We start from the raw sequence: 19760 nt of genomic DNA on the forward strand, positions 1-19760 counted from the left end.
GTTAGACCATATCGTCTCTATGTCTTAAAAAGAAAAGAAAAAAAAAAATGCGTATAACATTTGACTAGTGTTTGATAGTTTACAGGTCACTTTCACACCCATTGTTGCATTTGAACGTGATTCTGATGCCTTTGCAGTTGTGTCCGCAGGCACTCAGTGAGGAGGCAGTGGCTCGCCCAAAGTCACTTCTTTCCCTTCAGTCCTACTTTGTTGGAGAAGCCTACCATCCCCTAATCTGTCATTATGATCAAGTAGTGCTGCAAACAGGTGTTCGTAGACTGGTTAATTTCCATTTCAGTGAAAATTTTTGCCTTATTCTTTGTACAAGAGTTCTACATAAGAACATTTAAAATTATCCAATAATATTCTCCAGTCATTTAGCTTTTGGTTAGCTTTCACTTTGCCTTGTGTGTATTTCCAGAATTATGAGCAATGCTACTCTCTAACAATTAAATTTATTTTATATATTTTCTTAATTAAACGACGTTTACATTAGTCATTAACTCAAATACCGAAGTAGATTTAAACAATAAATTGCATATGAGCACTTCTCGTAATTATTCTTCAAATCAGTATCAGCATGTAGCCACTGCGTTTTGTTGCTACACCTCTAAAGTCTCTTTTAATCTTTGGGCTCCCCTTTCCTCTCTCTCTGTCTCTCTCTGTGTGTTTCTGCATTTTTGTTTTGTTTCGGGCTTTTTTGTTTGTCCTGTAGAACACTGATTCTTACTCAGAAATGTGCATAGGAGTCAGTTGGAGATCTTACCAAAGATTCTGATGCAGACTGGGGTTGGGGCTGGGAGTCCAGCTGTTTGACAGATATCCAGGTGCTGCCAATGTGGCCGGCCCAAGCACTACACTTCTGAGTAGCGAGGCTGTAGAATTCCATACATTCTGGAATTTTGTTGATTGCATCCTCCTGGGGTAGTGAAGATGTTTCTTGTATGTCCTGTCCACTAGTAGGTAGACCTAGGAGCTTGCATAGATTCTGGTGAAGGCACTATTTTAAAGATCTTGACCAGTATGGGATATAGGGCTACAAACATATTTCATAGCGTACATAGTATATGTTCAGTTAAACAGAAATGCAGTTCAGGAAAAGGTGAAGGGAAACTTTAAGTGAACTATTTCAATGAAATTTCTACTGATTCCATTTCTTATGTTGTGCTCTGTTGTTATACGTCACATGATGCTAAATCCAGAGCAAGACCACTACTCTTTACTCCACAGATTCTGTATTCCACATTAAATTATCTTTTAAAGGGAAGAAAGTGAAGTAACAAGATAGCCTGAGGAAAAAAATAGTTCCTATCTGTTGATTCAGTAGCTCCTAACCCAATTAATTTAACTCTTTTTGCTTGCTTCATTTACTTGAGTTTCATGGTTGGAAGTGTGATTGTGTGACAGGAGGACCAGAAGGGACAAGGTATTCAGAACATGTGAGAAGGATTTAATGCTCTCATATGGATATAAGCTTTCTTCTCTCTGCTCCTGGACCAAGGTGCTTATCAGGGTACCTGGTCATCTTACTGTCTCTTCTCTTCTGTGTGAGGTTTAGCTCATTACATGCATTGTATAAACACACACACACACACACACACACACACACACACACACACACAGATTGATTGTACTTGGCAGTTCCATCACTGATAAGTGATACTGAACACAGGCATTGTCATGGCAACAACAGGACAGATTATGTTTCCTTTAAAGGTGCAGAACTGTTAGTTAATTGGGGTTGAATAACCTATTGTTTGGTTTATTTGTTTGTTTCTTAAATCCTGAGTCAGTTGGAACTCATCTTTAAAAGATTTTGTTAGTATAAACCATCTGTTTTTTTTCAAAAATTATAATTAAAATCTATGATTTTAAAAAGACACTATGAAATATTTAGAGAGAGATTTCTTACTGACAAAAAAAATACCTTTTCAAGTATTTTTTTGTTATTAATGTCAAGATGGTTCTCTGGACAGTCTACTAATTGTATATGACCTACTTGCACAAATATGTTTTAAGTCAAGTTAGGTTGCATCCAGTTAGTATTCTTGTCTGCAAACACTGGCAACGTATCTGACATAATGAGCTTCTCTCAGCTCTCTTACCTATTTATTTTCCTGGAAAGATACAAAAAACCAATACAGCATTCTTAGTTTCAAGGTTGGTTTCATAAAATAATCTGTTCAACTCAATTTGTATTTCATTCCCCTTGTGAACAACTGTAGACTGATAAATTACAAGCTTTCCATGAACTATACAGAGAGGTAGAGAAAAGGAGATGTGATCAGGCTGCAGGGATACAGAACAAGAGGAGCCCACAAACAATTCTCAGACCCACCAAGATGGCCAGTGGAAAGCAGTACCCCCCACTTTGTAAATGAGTAGAGTACAGCTTGGGGAGGTTAAATAACCAGGTCAAGGCCACTCGGCTGGCCCTAAAACAAAGAAGTGTTGAATTGGTTCTAAGTTCTTGCTTTGTTTTTTTCCTTACAAATATCCATATCCATATGTGGGTATAAACTTGTTTGGGGATATTCAACCACTGCTGGAGCAGGAGATACATCCTGACCACTTCATACGTGTCCTCATTTAATCTTCACAAACACCCGGTGAGGTACATGCTGCATTTTCCCCTTTTGGGGTTGAGGACTATGACATTTATCTCCTCTGGGCCTTTGGTCCCCCAGCCAGTAGGGCAATAGGGGCTGTGCTCTCTGTCTCTAGGACCCCTTCCCTCCACCAATCCATTAGATGGCCTCTATCCTCCCACATCATTTTCTCATCTGTAAAATGCCTGTAGAGGGATTTGATAGTTATACATGTGTAATCTTTTAATCAAAAAGTTGAAAAATTATCAATTAAATATATATACATAGATATCAAACAGTAAAAAAAAAAAGTCTTTCAATGAAAAGAACTGACCCCCTCCGAACTACTCCCGAGGAGCAATCACATTGGAACAATTTTTGTCCAAAATGCTAAATAATATGCTGTTATTTATTGATTTAGCCACATAACCTTTATCACTAATTTAGCTCACTTTTAATTTACTATTCCCCATCTGCTCAGTATGGTGATATCACTGGTTTTTATCCTTTTATTGTTGACTTTTGTAACATTAAATAACACACTAAAGCTCTTTCTTTTTCTCTCTGAAGCGTTTTTAGGGTGAGAACTGTAGCATCACTAGCCTTTCTTATTCTTTCTCCCTTCTACCTTCAAACTATTGTGGGTCTCTTCTTTAACTTTTAAATAACCAAGCTTGATAGCATATATATTCTGTCCTCTTTTCTTTTTCTTAATTTTTTTATTGTGGTAGCATACACATAACAAAAGTTACCAGCTTAACCATTTTTAAGTGTGCAGTTCAGTGGTATTAAATATTCCATTCTCTTTAATAACTGCAGTTAGGTTTTCCTTGCTTTATCTATGGGTTATTTTGCAAAGTTTAAAGCAAATAAACAATGTTGACATTATTATGCTTTATTCAGAACAAATAATGGGCTGTGACTACATGTCTTTATTTTTGGTTCCAATGTCATGACTCCTGTTCTGTTCAAAGGAGACTGTTCCTCATATCAAGTACAAACAGATTCTGCTTTTGTACACAACATAAAAATCATACCAATTTACTTCATGCTTTGACCCTCCTTTTTTCCCTAAAATTTTTTTATTCTTATCTTTGCTTGTGGGGCTATCTCATCCACTATATCCCCATCTAGCTTCTTATCCATTCCTTTAGGTGAATTCCCTTTCGTTCCTTCTTAAAACCACCGAGTGATTGCTTCATATTTGAATCATGCCTTTTCGTATTGCTTTTTGTTTTTATGGGTATCTCTAATTGCCTTTCTTTTTCCTTATCCTTGCATTTCTTTGTCTTATATCTTCACTCTCTCAGTTCAGCAATTCTGTACTCCCTTTTTCTCAGAGATCTTTCTCCCATCCTCCTCCCTCACCCTAGACTGGTCATTCTCTGGGTCTGTGACACGTCTGCCATCCTGGAAATGCCTTCTCTGTTCTCCTGAATTTGTCCACCATCTCTGAGGTTCTGGAGCTTTCTCTTTGGGGCAGGAAGGGGCTACAGGACTGGCACTGTTCCTTGGCTGCTCACGGCTGTTGCCATGCAGCTCAAAGCCCTGAGTGCCCATCTGAGTAGTCAGGCATCGGCCTGAGGATGACTCCTGGGGCCAGAGAAAACCTCCTCATGGGAGCCACTAACTTCCGCCAACCTCCCCATTTGCCCTAATTTGTACACTTCTCTGCTTGAGTCCGTCACTGCTGGTGCTGAGTCCCTCTAAGGAAAATTAGGTACAAAGGCCATACCTACCCTTCAACATTATTGTTCAGAAAGCTTCAATCCAAACTCAATTTCTGTAGTTTAGAAATATCTTATGATCTCAATTAAAATTTGTTTTAAATTTAGAAATAGCTTATATAAATAATCAGAGGCAGGACAAAAGATGATAATCCTTTCTAGCAAAGAAGCCATTAAATCCTTCCCCATCTCCATTCATCAAAAAGTTGTATGATCTAATTAAAATTCTAAACCCCTGTAAGGTTTTTTAATTACTTGCTAAAGCTGTTGGCCAGATGGTTAAACATAATAGAATAAGAACACCTTGAAAGGAATGAAGAAAATGTCATCAGAGTTAAAAAGAGGAGGGATGGGGGAACGCTTACATTATACTGGATAATTTACAAAAGCGTGGCTCCTTTTTAGTAAGTGTGCTTCTGAAGCAAAGAAAAAAGTCACTTGAACTTCATGTCATAGTACTGTATTTATCTGAAGATCAAACTTGATGTCGCTTATTTATTCTCAGGACTGGGGTGACCTTCACTGGTCATGTAAGAACAATACATACGTCTGTTTACTTTGACTTGCTAGGAGAGGCTCTTGGTCTCTCATAATTAGAAACACACTGAAATGGAAAGAAGCTTACTAAGGACCGAATGCTGTCAAAGGGGATTTCTCTTAGCTGATTTTTTACTGCGCAAGACGGCAATTTTGACAGTTACACAAGAGCTCCCTGGTGCACATGTGGTTCCTCACTAGGGACTTTTGGGAGACAGAAAAGGGTCTGGTGGGACGGCCTGAGCCCGTCCTTCACAGAGGCCCATGGCCAGTTTGCACTCTGCAAACGACCCTCAAGGACATGCAGTGGATTGTAATAGCAAACCCCTGTCCCCATCACTTAGGATCCGATACTAGCCGCTGTCGGAACAGGTCTGTTGAGGAAAGACTGCTGCCCGGATCCAAATCGCTTGTGTGTCCATGGTGGTGTCACCCACTGTGCTCTGGCCCGAGTGGAAGTGTCTTCTTTGGTTCCGGGCTCCTCTAAATCTCAGTCTTCTACAGTTGCCCAAGCCCATGTTTGTGAGTTTGAGTTTTTCTTTCTCACCCACGGAATTGCTGCATGGTGCTACAGTTCTCTTTCTCACCTGAACACACTGGGAATGTGGGGTACAGTTCTAGTAAGTTCTGCTCCCCTGGCTGTGCCTTCTCTGTGGGAGGGACTTGTAAGTCTTTTGGACAGAAGTTTGTTTTTTCTACCTGGTGTAATCTGAAACATCCCTCAAGTAACGGTAACTCTTGATGTAACTGTTTTAACAATTTCGGGTAAGATATTGGGCCTTCTGGGCAAATTTCTGATGATGATCAGTGCATAAAAATAATGAAAACCCAGGCAAACATGTAGAAAGAATTTATTAATGTTCAACTTGTGAAATGTAAATTAGTTCCCTTAAAGCAGAGTATCCTCTCTTTTTTTGTGCGTGTGCATACTCCAGATGGGGTTTGGATTTATAGTGGACAAAATAATGATTTCTAGCAGTGTAGTAATGGCCTCTGAGTCTTTCCACTGCACCAGCAGGTCTCCCGCTGAGATTGGAGAACACGGGTCTCAGGTCAGGGGAGCCCCTCGCTCCCCTGAGGGGAAGCTTGCCTTTCTTCTGGCCGTGACAGCGGAAGAGTCCCAGGTAGGGCCAGGTGCACATCATACTTGGCCCTTGGTGGGACAGGAGGCCCAGGCTAACTGAAGTTGGTACAAAGTGTGGCCACTCTCTGCAAGTGGTGGATTCCTATCGAAGGGTCAGGCAGCCTGCTGGCACTGAGTAGCTTCTGGCAGTTACAAGTCAGGCCGACTTTCCGATGCCTTCAGTGCATCTGCCGGGCTGCAGAAAGAGCAACAGGCGCTGTTGTTGTGGGAACTGAGATCTGGGGGATTTGTGGCCTCTAACCCAGCCACAAAGCCTGAAATAAAATGTGTGAGGGATATAAATGATAAATGTCTAACTATTATATTGTTTTGTACACCTGAAACGAATAAAAAAAAAAAAAAGGAAAAAGTAAACACACACCCAAAAAAGTGAATCTAGTATTCTCCAGGTGAAAAGAGTGCTAGTAGAAAAATGCAATCTCGCAGGCTGTTATGGCCGCCTGATTTATCCTGCCAGAATATATTTCAAAGTAGTTCACTCCCTGGTGAGAAAAGGCATTCATCCATAGCAGCTCCCCCACTCTGTTTGCTTTCACTGGTTGTTCAGGTTCTCTTTGCTCTAGCTTCTGAGTATAAAGTAGAAATGATAGTACGGATGAGATGAGGATGAATTACTCTGAAAAGTGCGTCGAGTTCCTGACAAATAAGAATCAGACTACGTCCAATTCCTTTTTATTTCCCAACATTTAACGCAGCCCCTAGCACCTTGTCATCACTCGAAGATTCTTTTTGCGGATTGGATGAAAACTTGGTAGCAGATGATGTTACTGACGAACCTTATTGACAGTTACTTGAGGGGACAGTACACTTTGGTGTAAACAGTCCAGTCAGTCAATTATATGAAAGTGATGCCCCGTGGGACATGACACAAAATAGTGGTAACAGTCCTTTTCCACAGTGAGGGCTTACCGTTGAATGCTGGTGATGCTCCACTAATAGGGTGGGTGCTTGACCCGTCAGAGATGAAATATTATGGCCGTGCGTCTTTCCCACCCCCTCACAGTCAGCTTTCTGAAGGTCCAGTGCAGCATTTCAGAGGAGTGATTTTTTTTTCATATGCTAAGTAATTATGAAGGATTTGGCTTTATGTGGGGTGCTTCTAAGAGGCTGCAGTTACAACCCTCCAGATGCTTGTTTTCCAATAAGGGAGAGAGGCAGTTGCTTGGGACCATATATGGTGAGAATGTGTAAGGGCTGTAGTTGTTTAGAGAAGAATATAGTCTCCTCATAGAAGGAATTAGGGAAGACTACAAATGAAAGGAGGTGGGGTTTGAACTCCACCTTGAGGAATGGACAGGAATTTGGTGGGTGGGGATGTGAGTGGAGAGACCATTCCAGGTGGAGAGAAAAGCAAGAGGAGAAGAGGGAAAGGATGGGTTGAATTTGGGGAACAGTGAGTTTATTAGAGCTTGGAGTGGATGGGAAGAAGGCCCAACCTGATGACCCCTGGATGTCACCCCCACACTGTGGATGACCCTTGCCTTACTATCTTTTAATGTTATATAATAACTACCACAGCTCTTCTTTTCCCAGGCAGACATAGTGAGAACAGAATAAGTTTTTTCACAGAGAAGCTGAAAGTTCTTGGAAAGTTTACATTAGGTCATTTCCAGTTGTTCTGCGTCCTCTCTTCATTCTCTCTCATTTGAAAAAAGCAGTGATTAGTGAGGTACTCAGCGGGTCAGATAACATTTTGGCCCCAATGTACATAGAAGCCTTGGGATACTGTAGAATGTCACCCCTGGTTTGATAGATGGGCTTAAACACTGGAGGTCAATTAGTCCCACTTCCCCACTGAAAATAAACTGGACGTGTTTCTGTTATGTGTGTTATACAATTATGCCTGAATGATCTACATTATTGCTTTGGTTTAACGCTCTTAGAAATACCATCTTGTTTGTTCTGAGGGTTTTATCTGATTGCAAATACTCATCCTAAGTTAATATTTCATGAGACTCTATCATAACTTGGGGCTAGAAGTATTATGATGGGAGCCATGGCTATTGTTTAAAAAAAACCAAAGACGGTTGTGCTACACTCAGGGCAGTTTAGACTGAGAAACACAACCCTCTATTCAAGCACTAGTCTCATTCCCTTTATTTGCCATCCCTGTGGACAATGATGAATTTTAACAAATTTTCTAATTGTTTAGGCCATTGCCCTCCAAATAGCATATTAATACATTCGTTTTCTTGATTTACAAACATTTACAAAGTGTTTATTCCCACGCACTGTTTTAAGTAAGAACTTTACAGTATTAATGCATGTAGCCCTCCTGACAGCCGTATGAAGTAGGTGGTATTATTATTCCTGCTTCACAGAGAGGGAAATCAAGGCACAGAGTAGTGAAGTAGCTGTTCAAGGTCACAGAGACAGTGTTCACGAGTAGATATGCGAATTGGCGGTTGTGTTTGGTATGTTCGATGTCACCTTTGTGAAAAAGGATAAAAAGAACGTGCCTGGGAGGATTCTGCCATGCTGGGTTTTTTGACAGAATTAGGTTCTTGGGCCATTTTTAATACACACTTATTTTCTACTGTTTATGTCAATTGTCTTTCAAGAAACTCAGTATTTTAATTGACTGTAAATGTTTGAAGGTGAACAATTTCTGTGTATGTACAAAAAACACGTGATACCAAAGTCCAGGCCTGCGTAATTAGGACCTTTTTATGTTGGAAGATGTGGCTGTAGGTAGTGCCATTTCCCCAGATGTAGGGCAGTGACTATGTAGTTAATAATTGTCGTGCAGGGAGACCCTGCTCGCTGCGCCATTTGTCGTGCGGGGAGGCATGCGGGGTCTCTGCTCCTGCTCCCCACATAAGAACGCAGAATATGGTGAGGCCAAAGAGGAACACCCACGGAGCCATAAGTAGGGGAGTCATATCACTATATTCTCGCTGGCGGCATCCTCCTCGCTGCAATCTGCTCTTGTCAGCTCACCCACCATCTTCTTGCTAGTCGCCCCCCGCCCCCCATTTTTTTCTAGCGTAGCCACAGCAGTTATATTAGTGGCCAATGGCTCACTGGTTACTGCTGACGGCCAAATAGCCACAGCTGATGGCCATCCAATCACAGTTGAGGGCCATTTACTACCTGAGCCAACACCTTTCTATGTGAGGCCGAGAGCCTGGAAACTACTTTCTGGGGCCCTGTCCCCACAATAATAAATGACATTTAGTAATATTTTCTAGCACCCTGCTAAGCACATTACATGATTTATTTTGTTTAATCTACCCCCTACGGCCGGGCCTGTGGATATCTCTTTTCTACAGGTATGGAAACTGAGGCCTAGAGGGGTTTCGTAATGGAGTGCAGGTCACACAGCTAGGAAGAAGCAGAGCAGGGAACTGAACCCCAGAAATGTTTCCTGAACCTTGGGCATGACCACTGTCATACCGCCTGCCGTGGGGCGGAGGGCTCACTGCTGGCCCCAGCCTCCTTGCCGACTGCAGCGTGCTCTCAGGGCTGGCATGTCCTGTGGGTTGCTGCTCACGTTCGTCAGGGACTAACAGCTGGCTGGAAAAATTGCTTGTGTCTTAATAGGATCCCGCTACTCTCCTTTGCTGTACAGCAAGTATTTGAAGAGTCAGATTTCATCCATTGTTCTTCCATCATCAACCTTACGTCCAGCCTGAGTTCAGCATTTGCTGAACGCCTCTTGGCCCTGCTAGAGTAGCAAGAATATGGCACAGGTGTAGGTGGGGCAGATGGATCCTGACAAAATGGATCCTGACATTGAATGTGGGGACTGTATGGAGGGAAGTTGATGCTTATGATGTCACGTAAGCTGCTCATTAGGCATCTTGAGGAGTCTATGCACCTATCTATAATAAGTTCTGCTCTTACTTACACAAGATTTTTTTCTACATCAGGTGTGGTGCCCATTATATGGTAGATGCTCAATAAGCATTTGGTGAATGTGTGAATGAATGAGGGACTGAATGAATGAATCAGGTATTGCTTGGCTCCTTTGATTAAATGGCATCCCAAAAGGCCCTGGGATGCGCTTGCCCCTGCTGCTACTTGGGATTGCGTTTCCTCCCCCTGGCTCTTCTCCCGCATGCCTGGACTCGCTCCCTACCCCCTCTCCATCTCCCATATCAGTCCAGGGACTGGCTGGACAGGTGGCAACAAGAACTGTTCACTTAGGAAGTGCCACCGATGGTGTTAGGTTCTATAGTTTTAGAATAGAACCATACTTAGGGAAATTAGGAGTTAAATCAGCTTTCCAGGGTCTCCATGCACCATGTATGATATTAATCTAGGGACATTCTGAGTCCTAAACAGACTTTAGGGCAACACACTGGGAACTGTGTATGTCTGAGAAGCTCATATCATACAAACACATGCAGTGGAATTTGTTCCACATCTGTTCTCATGATTGGGAATCACTTGACTTGGTTGCTTTATTGAAACGCTGGTTTGAAAATACAGTACTGATGGCTGGTTGGCTCAGTTGGCTAGAGTGTGGTGCTAATAACACCAAGGTTGCTGGTTCAATCCCCACATGGGCCACTGTGAGCTGTGCCCTCCTCAAAAAAAAAAAAAAAAAAAAAAAAATCAACTGAAAATACAGTGTTAAGAGAAATGCATTTCTGGTACCAACTCTAGATTCCCAAGGAATTTTATTTTCCATTTGGAGTTGATAATCAATACATCATGCCAGCATCAAGACAGGATGTGTATTAAGTGGTTTTCCTTTCTGTGTCTTTGACAGATGTGTCATCCCCGCACCAGCGAGCCTCTGCCAAGATGAAACCAATAGAAGAAGGGGTGGAAGGTGATGACGAGGTCTTTGAACTCGTGTCTCCAAAAACATTTAAAGTCCATCAGTTGCCTTGATCAAAGAGAAGAGACAAGTTACCAAGATGAAAATTGTCTTGAAGAGATCCTGAAAAATACCAGCACTTTTTCACTGCTTTTAGATTATTCTGCTTTAATACATCCAGACTGGGACAGTCTGAGGGCAGGAAAGTGAGGAAGAGTCAAAAAAATGGGAAGGTTATTTTAGCTCTCCTTTTTATTGGTCACCTTTGTAAGTAGTTGTTTTACTGATCCTTCTGACTAAACCTAGTTTCTATTTTGAGAGATATATTTTCACAGTATTTTTTAGATACACTATCATTTTAACTTGAAGAAATCTTAGTGTTCTGTCAATGTAAATGCCTTTTCACTTATTTTTCCAAGTTGTGGAAAATCTTCCTCACAGACCATTTGTTCTCTTCCATGGCCATGGCGCTGTCCGTTTGATAGTTTTAACAATGTAAGTTTGAAATTGTGATTAAGGCAACATTAAAAAGCAGGGAATCTCAGGCTTTGCTCAATTGATTTTTTTTTTTTTGGATGGAAAATGTTAAAGGACGACATGATTCGACTGGTGTTTGTTTTTCTCCGAGGCCAGACACATTATTCCACTAGATCACCTTACTGATTTGGGCATTGTGTAAATAGCTTGATAATGGACAAAACTCATCGGACTTTTCTCACGTTGCCCTTATATTAGGCTATCTATAGACTGGTGTGAAACCTAAAGCAGGAAAGATAACAGATGGAAGCCATTCTGAGCTGTCAGCCTTCAGCTAAACTAACTTACTGGTGGTTTGGAGCCATCTTGCCCCACACATTCTGGTGTGGGAGACACTTTACTTGGGGTAGGGAGGACAGGAGAGTCAGGTGGCCAAGCAAGTGTCACAGAATGAGTGACTGACATGGACAGCTTCATGCTTTGGTTAGGATTCTTAAGATTCAGATGGTTCCTCCAGAGCCTTAGATGTCTCTTTAAAATGTGTGCCAGATCCCCAGTGTCAGAGCTGCAAGTGTGAACACAGCTGTGGGGACAGACAGCTCATTACAGGCCATGCCTTGGGCACCCAACCTAGATACTGCTGGGAGGGCCTGCTTCCAGTTCTCTCTTCTCTTCTAGAATCGTGTTTGGGGAATGGTGGTACATGGCTGCTGGGAAATGGGAAGTTTGTTTACCTCAGTGGTCAATCTGGTGAGTGTGACTGTGACGCTGAGAATGCTCCATCAGACCCCACTGATGTTTATTTGGTTTCATCCACTAGAACCAGCTTCAAGTCAGACCCCTGTTATATTAAATAGCTAAGAAAAGTTACAAATGAAAATATTTTCAGGTAAGCTGAGCCAAAAGAAACATCTCTTGCCAAGAGGTAATTTCTGTTAGGGAAGATATATAAGCTACTCTGGGGTCACTCATTTTCCTAAATCTTTTTTTCTTTTTTTAAGCTAATTATTTTAATAAATTCACTTGAGTTAAATTTACATGCTAGGTCCCTCACTGAGAAAACCTCTACACCTGAGAATCTAGCTCCCAACAGCTTTATCAAATGTTGGCTTTTTTTTTTTTTAATTTTTTTTTTTTTTAATGTTAATGTTGGCTTTTTAACATCGCAGTAGGAAAGCTGATTTCAATTTGCTACTGTAGCAGTCTCTTCAGCATGCTACATTCGAAATTTATTTTGGGGAAATGAAGCAAAGGTGAATGACTTAGTCATGGCTTTGAGATTTTAAAGATATATTAGGTTGAACTCTCTCTTTCTGTGCCTGAGATCGTGTGTACAGCTATGAAGTAATGGTGTTAATACTGCTTTCCCTTAACTGTTGGAGTAAGATCATGTCGACCATTTAGTTTACACATGCCTAAGAATAATTTACGAAATCACTCTGTAGAGTAATTAGCGATTACGTCCTTCTCTATGTAGAAAGTAATTTTAGATTCTGCTGAGGCCACATTTTTAATGTTCTGTGAGTCCACAGAACCTTGGGATTTCCTTACCCTGACTCATCTTCAGGTTTGTCTCACTTTGTCAACTTCAGACTGTGGAGAAGGTCATCTCTGATGATCAGCCTGGTTGTGTTTGGAGGTTATGTTCTGTAGTGCTAGGAACAAACACTTTTAAAAGCACACTGCTAAAGTTAGGTGATGCAAAGTCATTTACTATTTTTATTAAAATATGTGTGTGGGACATATGCATCAGTGTCATTCATAAGAAGATTGTCATCTCAAGATTAGGAATCTTATAAAAGCCACTTAGCTTGATGGAAAACATGAAACTATTTTCCAATACAGACCTCTAAGGAAGACCATGAGACTCAGAGAAAAGGAACCACAAGCCGCTGAGGAGCCGTCTCACGTAGACTTGTTAGCAAAGAAGCAGATAAGAAAACAGGAAAGAGTTTTAAGTGTAAGATCTCCTATGGATGACTTTAAATTTATTTATACAAATGAACAAATATATCTTTGTATGAGGCATAAATACATAGACAAAAAAGCTTGTTGGCTGCCAAAGCCACCAATAAGATGCTTCCTGTGTTTTTCGGTACTCACTTAGCTGTGTGACCAAGGTTCAGAAAATGGTCTGCAAAAATGATTCTATATATAACCTCAAATCTATGTTTAAATGTAACATAATTGCTGTTGTTTAAATCTGGAGTGTTACATTTATACCAGAATGTATGTGTCATTTGTATTATTTTGAAAGCCCACTTAAATACTTCTATTCATAAAATAATAGCACAGACACTAGATAGATCCTCAATGATGTTTATGTATCTTAAATTAGTAATAATGGGTGCTATATAATTATTTTGTAGTTACCATCCTTTGCTTTCTGGGATCTTTTCTGTAGCTCCCTATGGTTCAATTTCACTTTAACCATTGGACACCTGTGTGCTTTTCTGCCATCAGTGTCCACACCAGGAGATGTCACCTTCTTCCTGTCTGGTTCGCCTTCCTTCCACATGTCTGAAGCTTTTCTGGCTCTATAACTTGTAGCTGCTAATTTTTGCCTCCCAGGCCCTATCATGGCCCCAAAACAGAGTCACTAGAATGCTGGAAAAATCTTTGGGGAAAGTTGATGTAACCTACACACTCTACCTGTCCCTGGTGCACCCAGGTATGACTCCGCCCTCCATTGAAGATGCTCCTGCGAGTGTGTGGTGGCGCCTGGCTGAGCACTTGGCTGTGCGGGTCAGTCCTGATCTTTTGGGCCCAGTGTCCTCCTCCCTGCAGACGCCAGGGTGCAGCTCCGAGGAGTCACTGCTGTTTTTTTCTTTCATCCATTTCCTTGGTCCTTTCGAAAGCTGCTCTGCCATGCCTCTGACCTTGCCATGCCTCAGTTTCCCCACCCTTCCCTCGTTGCAACCCTGGTTTCCCAAACTCTTTTTCTAATGATTCCCAACTAGAGTGACTAAAAATTCCCACCTACTCCATTCAAATTCCCAGGGATTTGAAAGGCTAAGATACTGTGTAGGGAGCTTGAGGTTGCAGTGTAAGCATGGTTTCTGTTCATGGGACACATTTTTTTCTCACTGAGGGCAGCCATGCTTTGATTGTCACAGAACCCATAACTACCATGTGTAGATCGACATAAGTGTCATTTAAGAAACCTGCCTGTAAGTACTATTTACAGGTTTTTCTGTTACCGTTGCAACGTAGTTTTAAATAAAGTACATGAGGATTTTATGAATGCTCTATATAGACATATTATTTATAGGAAACTCATTCTTTCTGTTTTTAGGTGCCATTACATTGATACCATTTACTTTATAATAAATATACATTTTGTCTGAATAGAGCCTTATAGTTTTCAAGTATCTTAATATATTGTCATTTAATCAAATAAATTTCTTACTTAGAAAATGTGCATATTTTTAAATTTCATTCCTCTTACATATGTATTGTAAGTCCTCACTTAACATTGTCGATAGGTTCTGCGACTTTAAGAGAAACGACATAAGGAAACCAATTTTACCATAGGCTAATCGATACAAACAAGAGTTAAATTCCTACGTATCTCATCAATGTTACTCTTCATCCCTTTTTTTGTTTTCGGTAAAAGGTATTTTTCAAGGAAAATGTTCTTTCTATTAACGTGTCATGAGTTTTTTTATTATTTTAAAATGAAATAATAAATACTGCCATTCTCTAAGCACCTCCCCTTGCGGTCTCTGCAGCAATCCCTGGTGTCTTCAACAGAGCCCCAACTTGTTTCTCTACCTCTAGCCTTGCCGTTTCCATTCAACCTTTGTGCTACTATTAATCTGAAAATTTGCAAACAAATGAAAACCTTCTGAGGGGCCTCCCTACCTGCAGAGGAAAGCCCACATGTTTGGCAGGGCCACCAGGGCTCTTCCATGTCCAGCCACTCCTCCCCAGCCAGGGCGGTGACCATCAGGCATCCTCTGAGCTCATCACCTGGCCCATCTGCCTGAAATGCCTGCACCTCCCGTTCCAGCAGTGCCTTCAGGATAAACTCCTACATCTCCCAATTAAAGAGTCGCACCCTCTGGAGTCAGTTCTTCTCCACTCCTCACCCTCTGCTGCCTCAGAGTTATACCCACAATATATCTGGTAGTCTGCTGTGTCACGGCCCCAGCAGGGGCCTTTGTTTAGGTTCTCCAAGTCCCTTTAGACCATTGATGAATTTGACAAGGCCCCTTCCCTTGCCCACTCAATAGCTGGACACTGCACAGTGCTGTGAAGGTGGCAGGACAGGTATTAGCACCCCTGTTTTAGATGGGAGGGAAGGTGAGAGAGGACGAGTGACTGGTCCAAGGTCACATGGCCAGCAAGAGAGCAACCAGGAGCCAAGCACAGGTTTGGTCTGGGCACTTCCCTAGCTCCACCTTACAACTCCGAGAAACCTATTTCTTTCCAACCACGCTCTTATTCTACTCTTAGGCCTTTTTCTCATTCCGCTTTGGGGCCCTTTTCACAGTTCCAACATCTGTGCCAGCTTCCTCTGGTTTGCTGCACCCCTGGATCCTGGGCATTAGACACTACATTTCCTTGCTATTTACTAGAGTCCCAGATATCCCCACTGACCTTCAAGCTCTCCCAGCCTCCTTCACTCCGTCATGACAACTCCCCTTTCCACTTTTCAGTGGAGCCTTTTACTACCCCTATTTGCTTGTCACAGCTGCTTGTCACACTGTGGTGCTTAGCACTGCGGGGCCTGCTCCCTGGAGAAAGCAGCACCGTGACTCGCGATTTTCCTCTCTGACTCCTTGCATGACAGGCCAACGGAACCAAATGTGGTTTGAACTAAGCTCTTCTTCCTGACCTCTGAGTAAATGGAAGGCCCATGACTATAAAATGGCTCTTATAGGAAAGGAGCCTTGAGGGGGAAATAATGATAGCCATTTACTTCTCGATATTTTTCTGCAAGTAATGAAAACACAGAGCTGCTCCCGTCTGTTGGTGGTTACATATAATTACACCATTTATGCAGAGATTGACTGAGGTGAAACACATACCCCTTTGACGGCGGTCAGACAGGGGACCAACCTCAGGCCTGACCCTCCAATGAGCCAGCTACACAGCACGTAAAACAGAACTACCCGATATTCACCTGCCCTGAATGCATGTCTCTTAAAATAGCTTCTGTTATCTTGGGGAACTAGCCACACTCTTCAAGGTGGCTCATCTGTTCTCGTTTTACTTTTCTCCTTATTAGTACTGATACAGGTTATAAGAATAATAAAATACTTTATATTTTTATACATATATTTATAGACAGGCAATTTTTTAGAAAAAATAACTAAAATCTGATTATTGCCCTTTAAAATAATCTATCAGTTCATGTGAAAATGTGGGGGCCTAGTTACATGCTACTCCAAACATTTCATATCTATGTCGCCCACCTCAATCTCCTTCTTAGCTCAAAGCAGCTCTAAGCACTGGCTTGAAAAAGGGAGCAGAGTCCTCCTTGGACATGGCATTGAGGTCAGACAGACGCATGTAGTCTTCGGCAAGTTGTTCAACCTTTAAAAGCTGCCGTGTCCTCATGTGTACACTAGAACCTTTCCCAACATGTAGTTGGCACTCGGTAAATGTTAGTTCTCATCCCCTTTCCCTTTTCCCTTTTGTTGCCAGGTCAAATCCTTAAGGATCTGGCATCTTGGCAACCACAGTCTTTGTAAAGAGCCCTAGGGTCAATGCCAGGACCTGAGGGACAGGTACGGCAAAGATCTGTCACGAAGACCTCTTCTGCTTACACAGACGTCGCTGAAGGCACGGGAGCCCCGCCCACTGCAAAGAAACATTCACATTTGTAACTGCCTTCCAGAGCTGAGCTTGGTTTTCCATGTCTGTGTAAGATAGTATAGTCCAAATTTCAATAAGCTGTTACGCTTCTCTTTTTTGAGGAAGGCTATGGTGAAGAAATCTTCTTTTGCAATGACACTAACTTTGGTCTGAGCTCGGGCCATTTGTTTGACTGTGTGACCTTGACCACATTATTTATCAGGCTTCTGAGGCTTAGTGTCCTCATCCACAAAGTGAGGAGAGTAATAGCACTTTTCTGATGGAATCTGGTGAGGATTAAATGAGGTAGTGCAAGTTAAATTCTCAGTCTAGTGATGGGGACATGGTTAAAACTGAATATGTAAGTGTGAATGGTCATTATTACTCTTCCTTTTTCCTATAACTTTTCCAGCTTCACCCCCTTGCCCTATTTTGTGTTTTGAAACATGGAGAGTTAGTTCTCTGACCACGCATATGTAACTTCATATGTTGTTAAGAGGGTCACACAGGCTGCAGTCTCTCTGAACACGGGGGCTGAAATCGAGCCTGACTCAACAAGTGGTCCCGGAAAGCACGACCGTGTGTTGTGCAGGGAGACCCTGCTCGCTGCGCCATTTGTCGTGGAGGGCGTCCTGCGGGGTCTCTCGTCCCGCTCCCCATACAAGAACGCAGGATATGGTGAGGCCAAAAAGGAACACCCACGGAGCCATAGGTAGGGGAGTCATATCACTATATTCTCTCTGGCGGCACTATACTCTCACTGGAGGCTGGATCCACACTGTCCGCAAACTGCCATCCACGCTTGCCAGCCCAGCCACCATCTTCTTGCTAGCCCCCATTCTTTCTCCTCTCCTCCCTCTCCTCTGCTAGCGTAGCCACAGCAGTTATATTAGTGGCCAATGGCTCACTGGTTACAGCTGACGGCCAACTAGCCACAACTGATGGCCATGCAATCACAGTTGATGGCCATTTACTACCTGAGCCAGCAGCTTTCTATGTGAGGCCGAGAGCCTGGAAACTGCTTTCTGGGGCTCTGCCCCCACACCGTGTTTCCCCGAAAATAAGACCTAGCCTGACAATCAGCTCTAATGCGTCTTTCGAGGGAAAAATTAATATAAGATCTGGTCTTATTTTACTATAAGACAGGGTATAATATAATATAATAATATAATGTAGTCTATAATATAAAATATAAGACCGGGTCTTATATTTTAATTTATATTAATTTTATGTTATTAATTTATATTAATTTTTGCTCCAAAAGACGCATTAGAGCTGATTGTCCGGCTAGATCTTATTTTCAGGGAAACATGGTAGGATGGAAAGTAGGCTGTAGGCATCTCTCGAAGGGGCTATGTGGTGGAAAACACCTGTGTTAGGATGAATGATGATCTCCATGAGGTGAAGAGAAGGAAGAACTTTCAGCTGTGGTCAACCTTTGACACTTATTTTGAGCTACTTACTTATCTCCCCACGGTGACCACTCCAGCGCTACGAGTGGGTGGGATGGATATGTGTGGAACACACAATGGGTAAGGAGGGAGAGATTCATCTAGATCCCAGAGAGCACTGGGAGGAAGTTCTCAAAAACTCAGGAGACTTGTAAGACATGGATTCCTGACATGGTCTGAGTGCTGCAGAATGCTGGGACGTGATCTCTCAGATCAAAGCAAGGAGGAGTTAACACCTCACTCTCAGACTCCAACAGGATCTATGCCTGAGTGTTGGTTTTCTTGTCGGCTTTGATGTAAAACAACAGTATTTGAAGCAAGAAGCTGCAGTACCCCAAACAGAGAATAGGCCTTTTCTTTATCATTTATACATTTCTGGTTTAGGTATATATAGATGGGACATATTGTTTGTCCAGAGGAAGAGAGTGTAAAGATATACAAATAATTTTTAGTCCTAAGTTACCTATTGTCATAATTTTCACATGTCAAATTCAAACTATAGTGCTATATAATTATGTATAAAGTTCTTTTATTTATTTGAAATTAGACTAGATACACATTTTTAAATTTAACATCTGGCTGGACAGTGATCTACTAACTCATTGAATATATTTCCTTTGTCTTGTGTTAATAAATATTTATGCCTAAAAAAAAAAAATGCTGGGACATTGGGAAGTCATATCACCTACTTGGGCCGCAGTTTCCTCTGTAAAAGGAGGTTAGAGCAAGTGAGGGCTCTTCTAGCTCTGATGCCCGTAATGCCAGGTGTGCATACTTCTTAAGGTCTGACATGGTGTCTCCTTGCTCCACGCATCGCTCCCTGTCCAACTGGGTCAGGACATCTTTGTTGTTGTTGTTCAGGACGATTTGAGTTACGCAAAGTCTCACCAGCTGCCCCACTTCTGGCTGCTGTCTTTCCTATCCAGGACAGTCCCATCCTTGACAAACGTGGTGTTGATTTAAAGTCGTGTTACCATTATTATCAACGTCAGAACTATGCTAGTTCCTTTTATCACCAAGCATTCAACGTTTCCTTTTATACCATTTAAAGAGTTTCTCAAAAGTATCCCTCAAAGCAGTCAGCTTGTTGAAAAACCCGTTCTAGCCCTTTCAAAGTGGTGTTGATAGAGATTTTGGAGAGACAGGCCTATAGGATTTCAGAGCACATAGATTAGTGCGGAAACTCTCAAAGTGGAGTGGGCATCAGAAGAATCACCTGAGGGCTCCTTAAAACACAGCTTGCTGGGCCCCACCCCCAGAGTTTGA

General features: G+C 42.0%; 1 protein-coding gene across 3 annotated transcripts in view; it reads left to right on the top strand.

Annotated features, from left to right (window-relative positions):
• Positions 1-11308, top strand: part of POPDC1 (popeye domain cAMP effector 1) — a 36513-nt gene extending 25205 nt beyond the window's left edge. For all 3 annotated transcript variants that reach the window (XM_019734998.3, XM_019734999.3, XM_088795532.1), the window contains one exon: positions 10714-11308. In XM_019734998.3, the coding sequence (XP_019590557.2) occupies positions 10714-10838 (125 nt within the window). In that variant the 3' untranslated portion in view covers positions 10839-11308. The remainder of the gene's footprint in view (positions 1-10713) is intronic.
• The last annotated feature ends 8452 nt before the right edge of the window (positions 11309-19760 follow it).

The sequence above is a fragment of the Rhinolophus sinicus genome, chromosome 2 (genome assembly GCF_057876585.1).
Source record: "Rhinolophus sinicus isolate RSI-liver-muscle chromosome 2, RSI-T2T, whole genome shotgun sequence".
Lineage (NCBI taxonomy): Eukaryota > Metazoa > Chordata > Mammalia > Chiroptera > Rhinolophidae > Rhinolophus > Rhinolophus sinicus.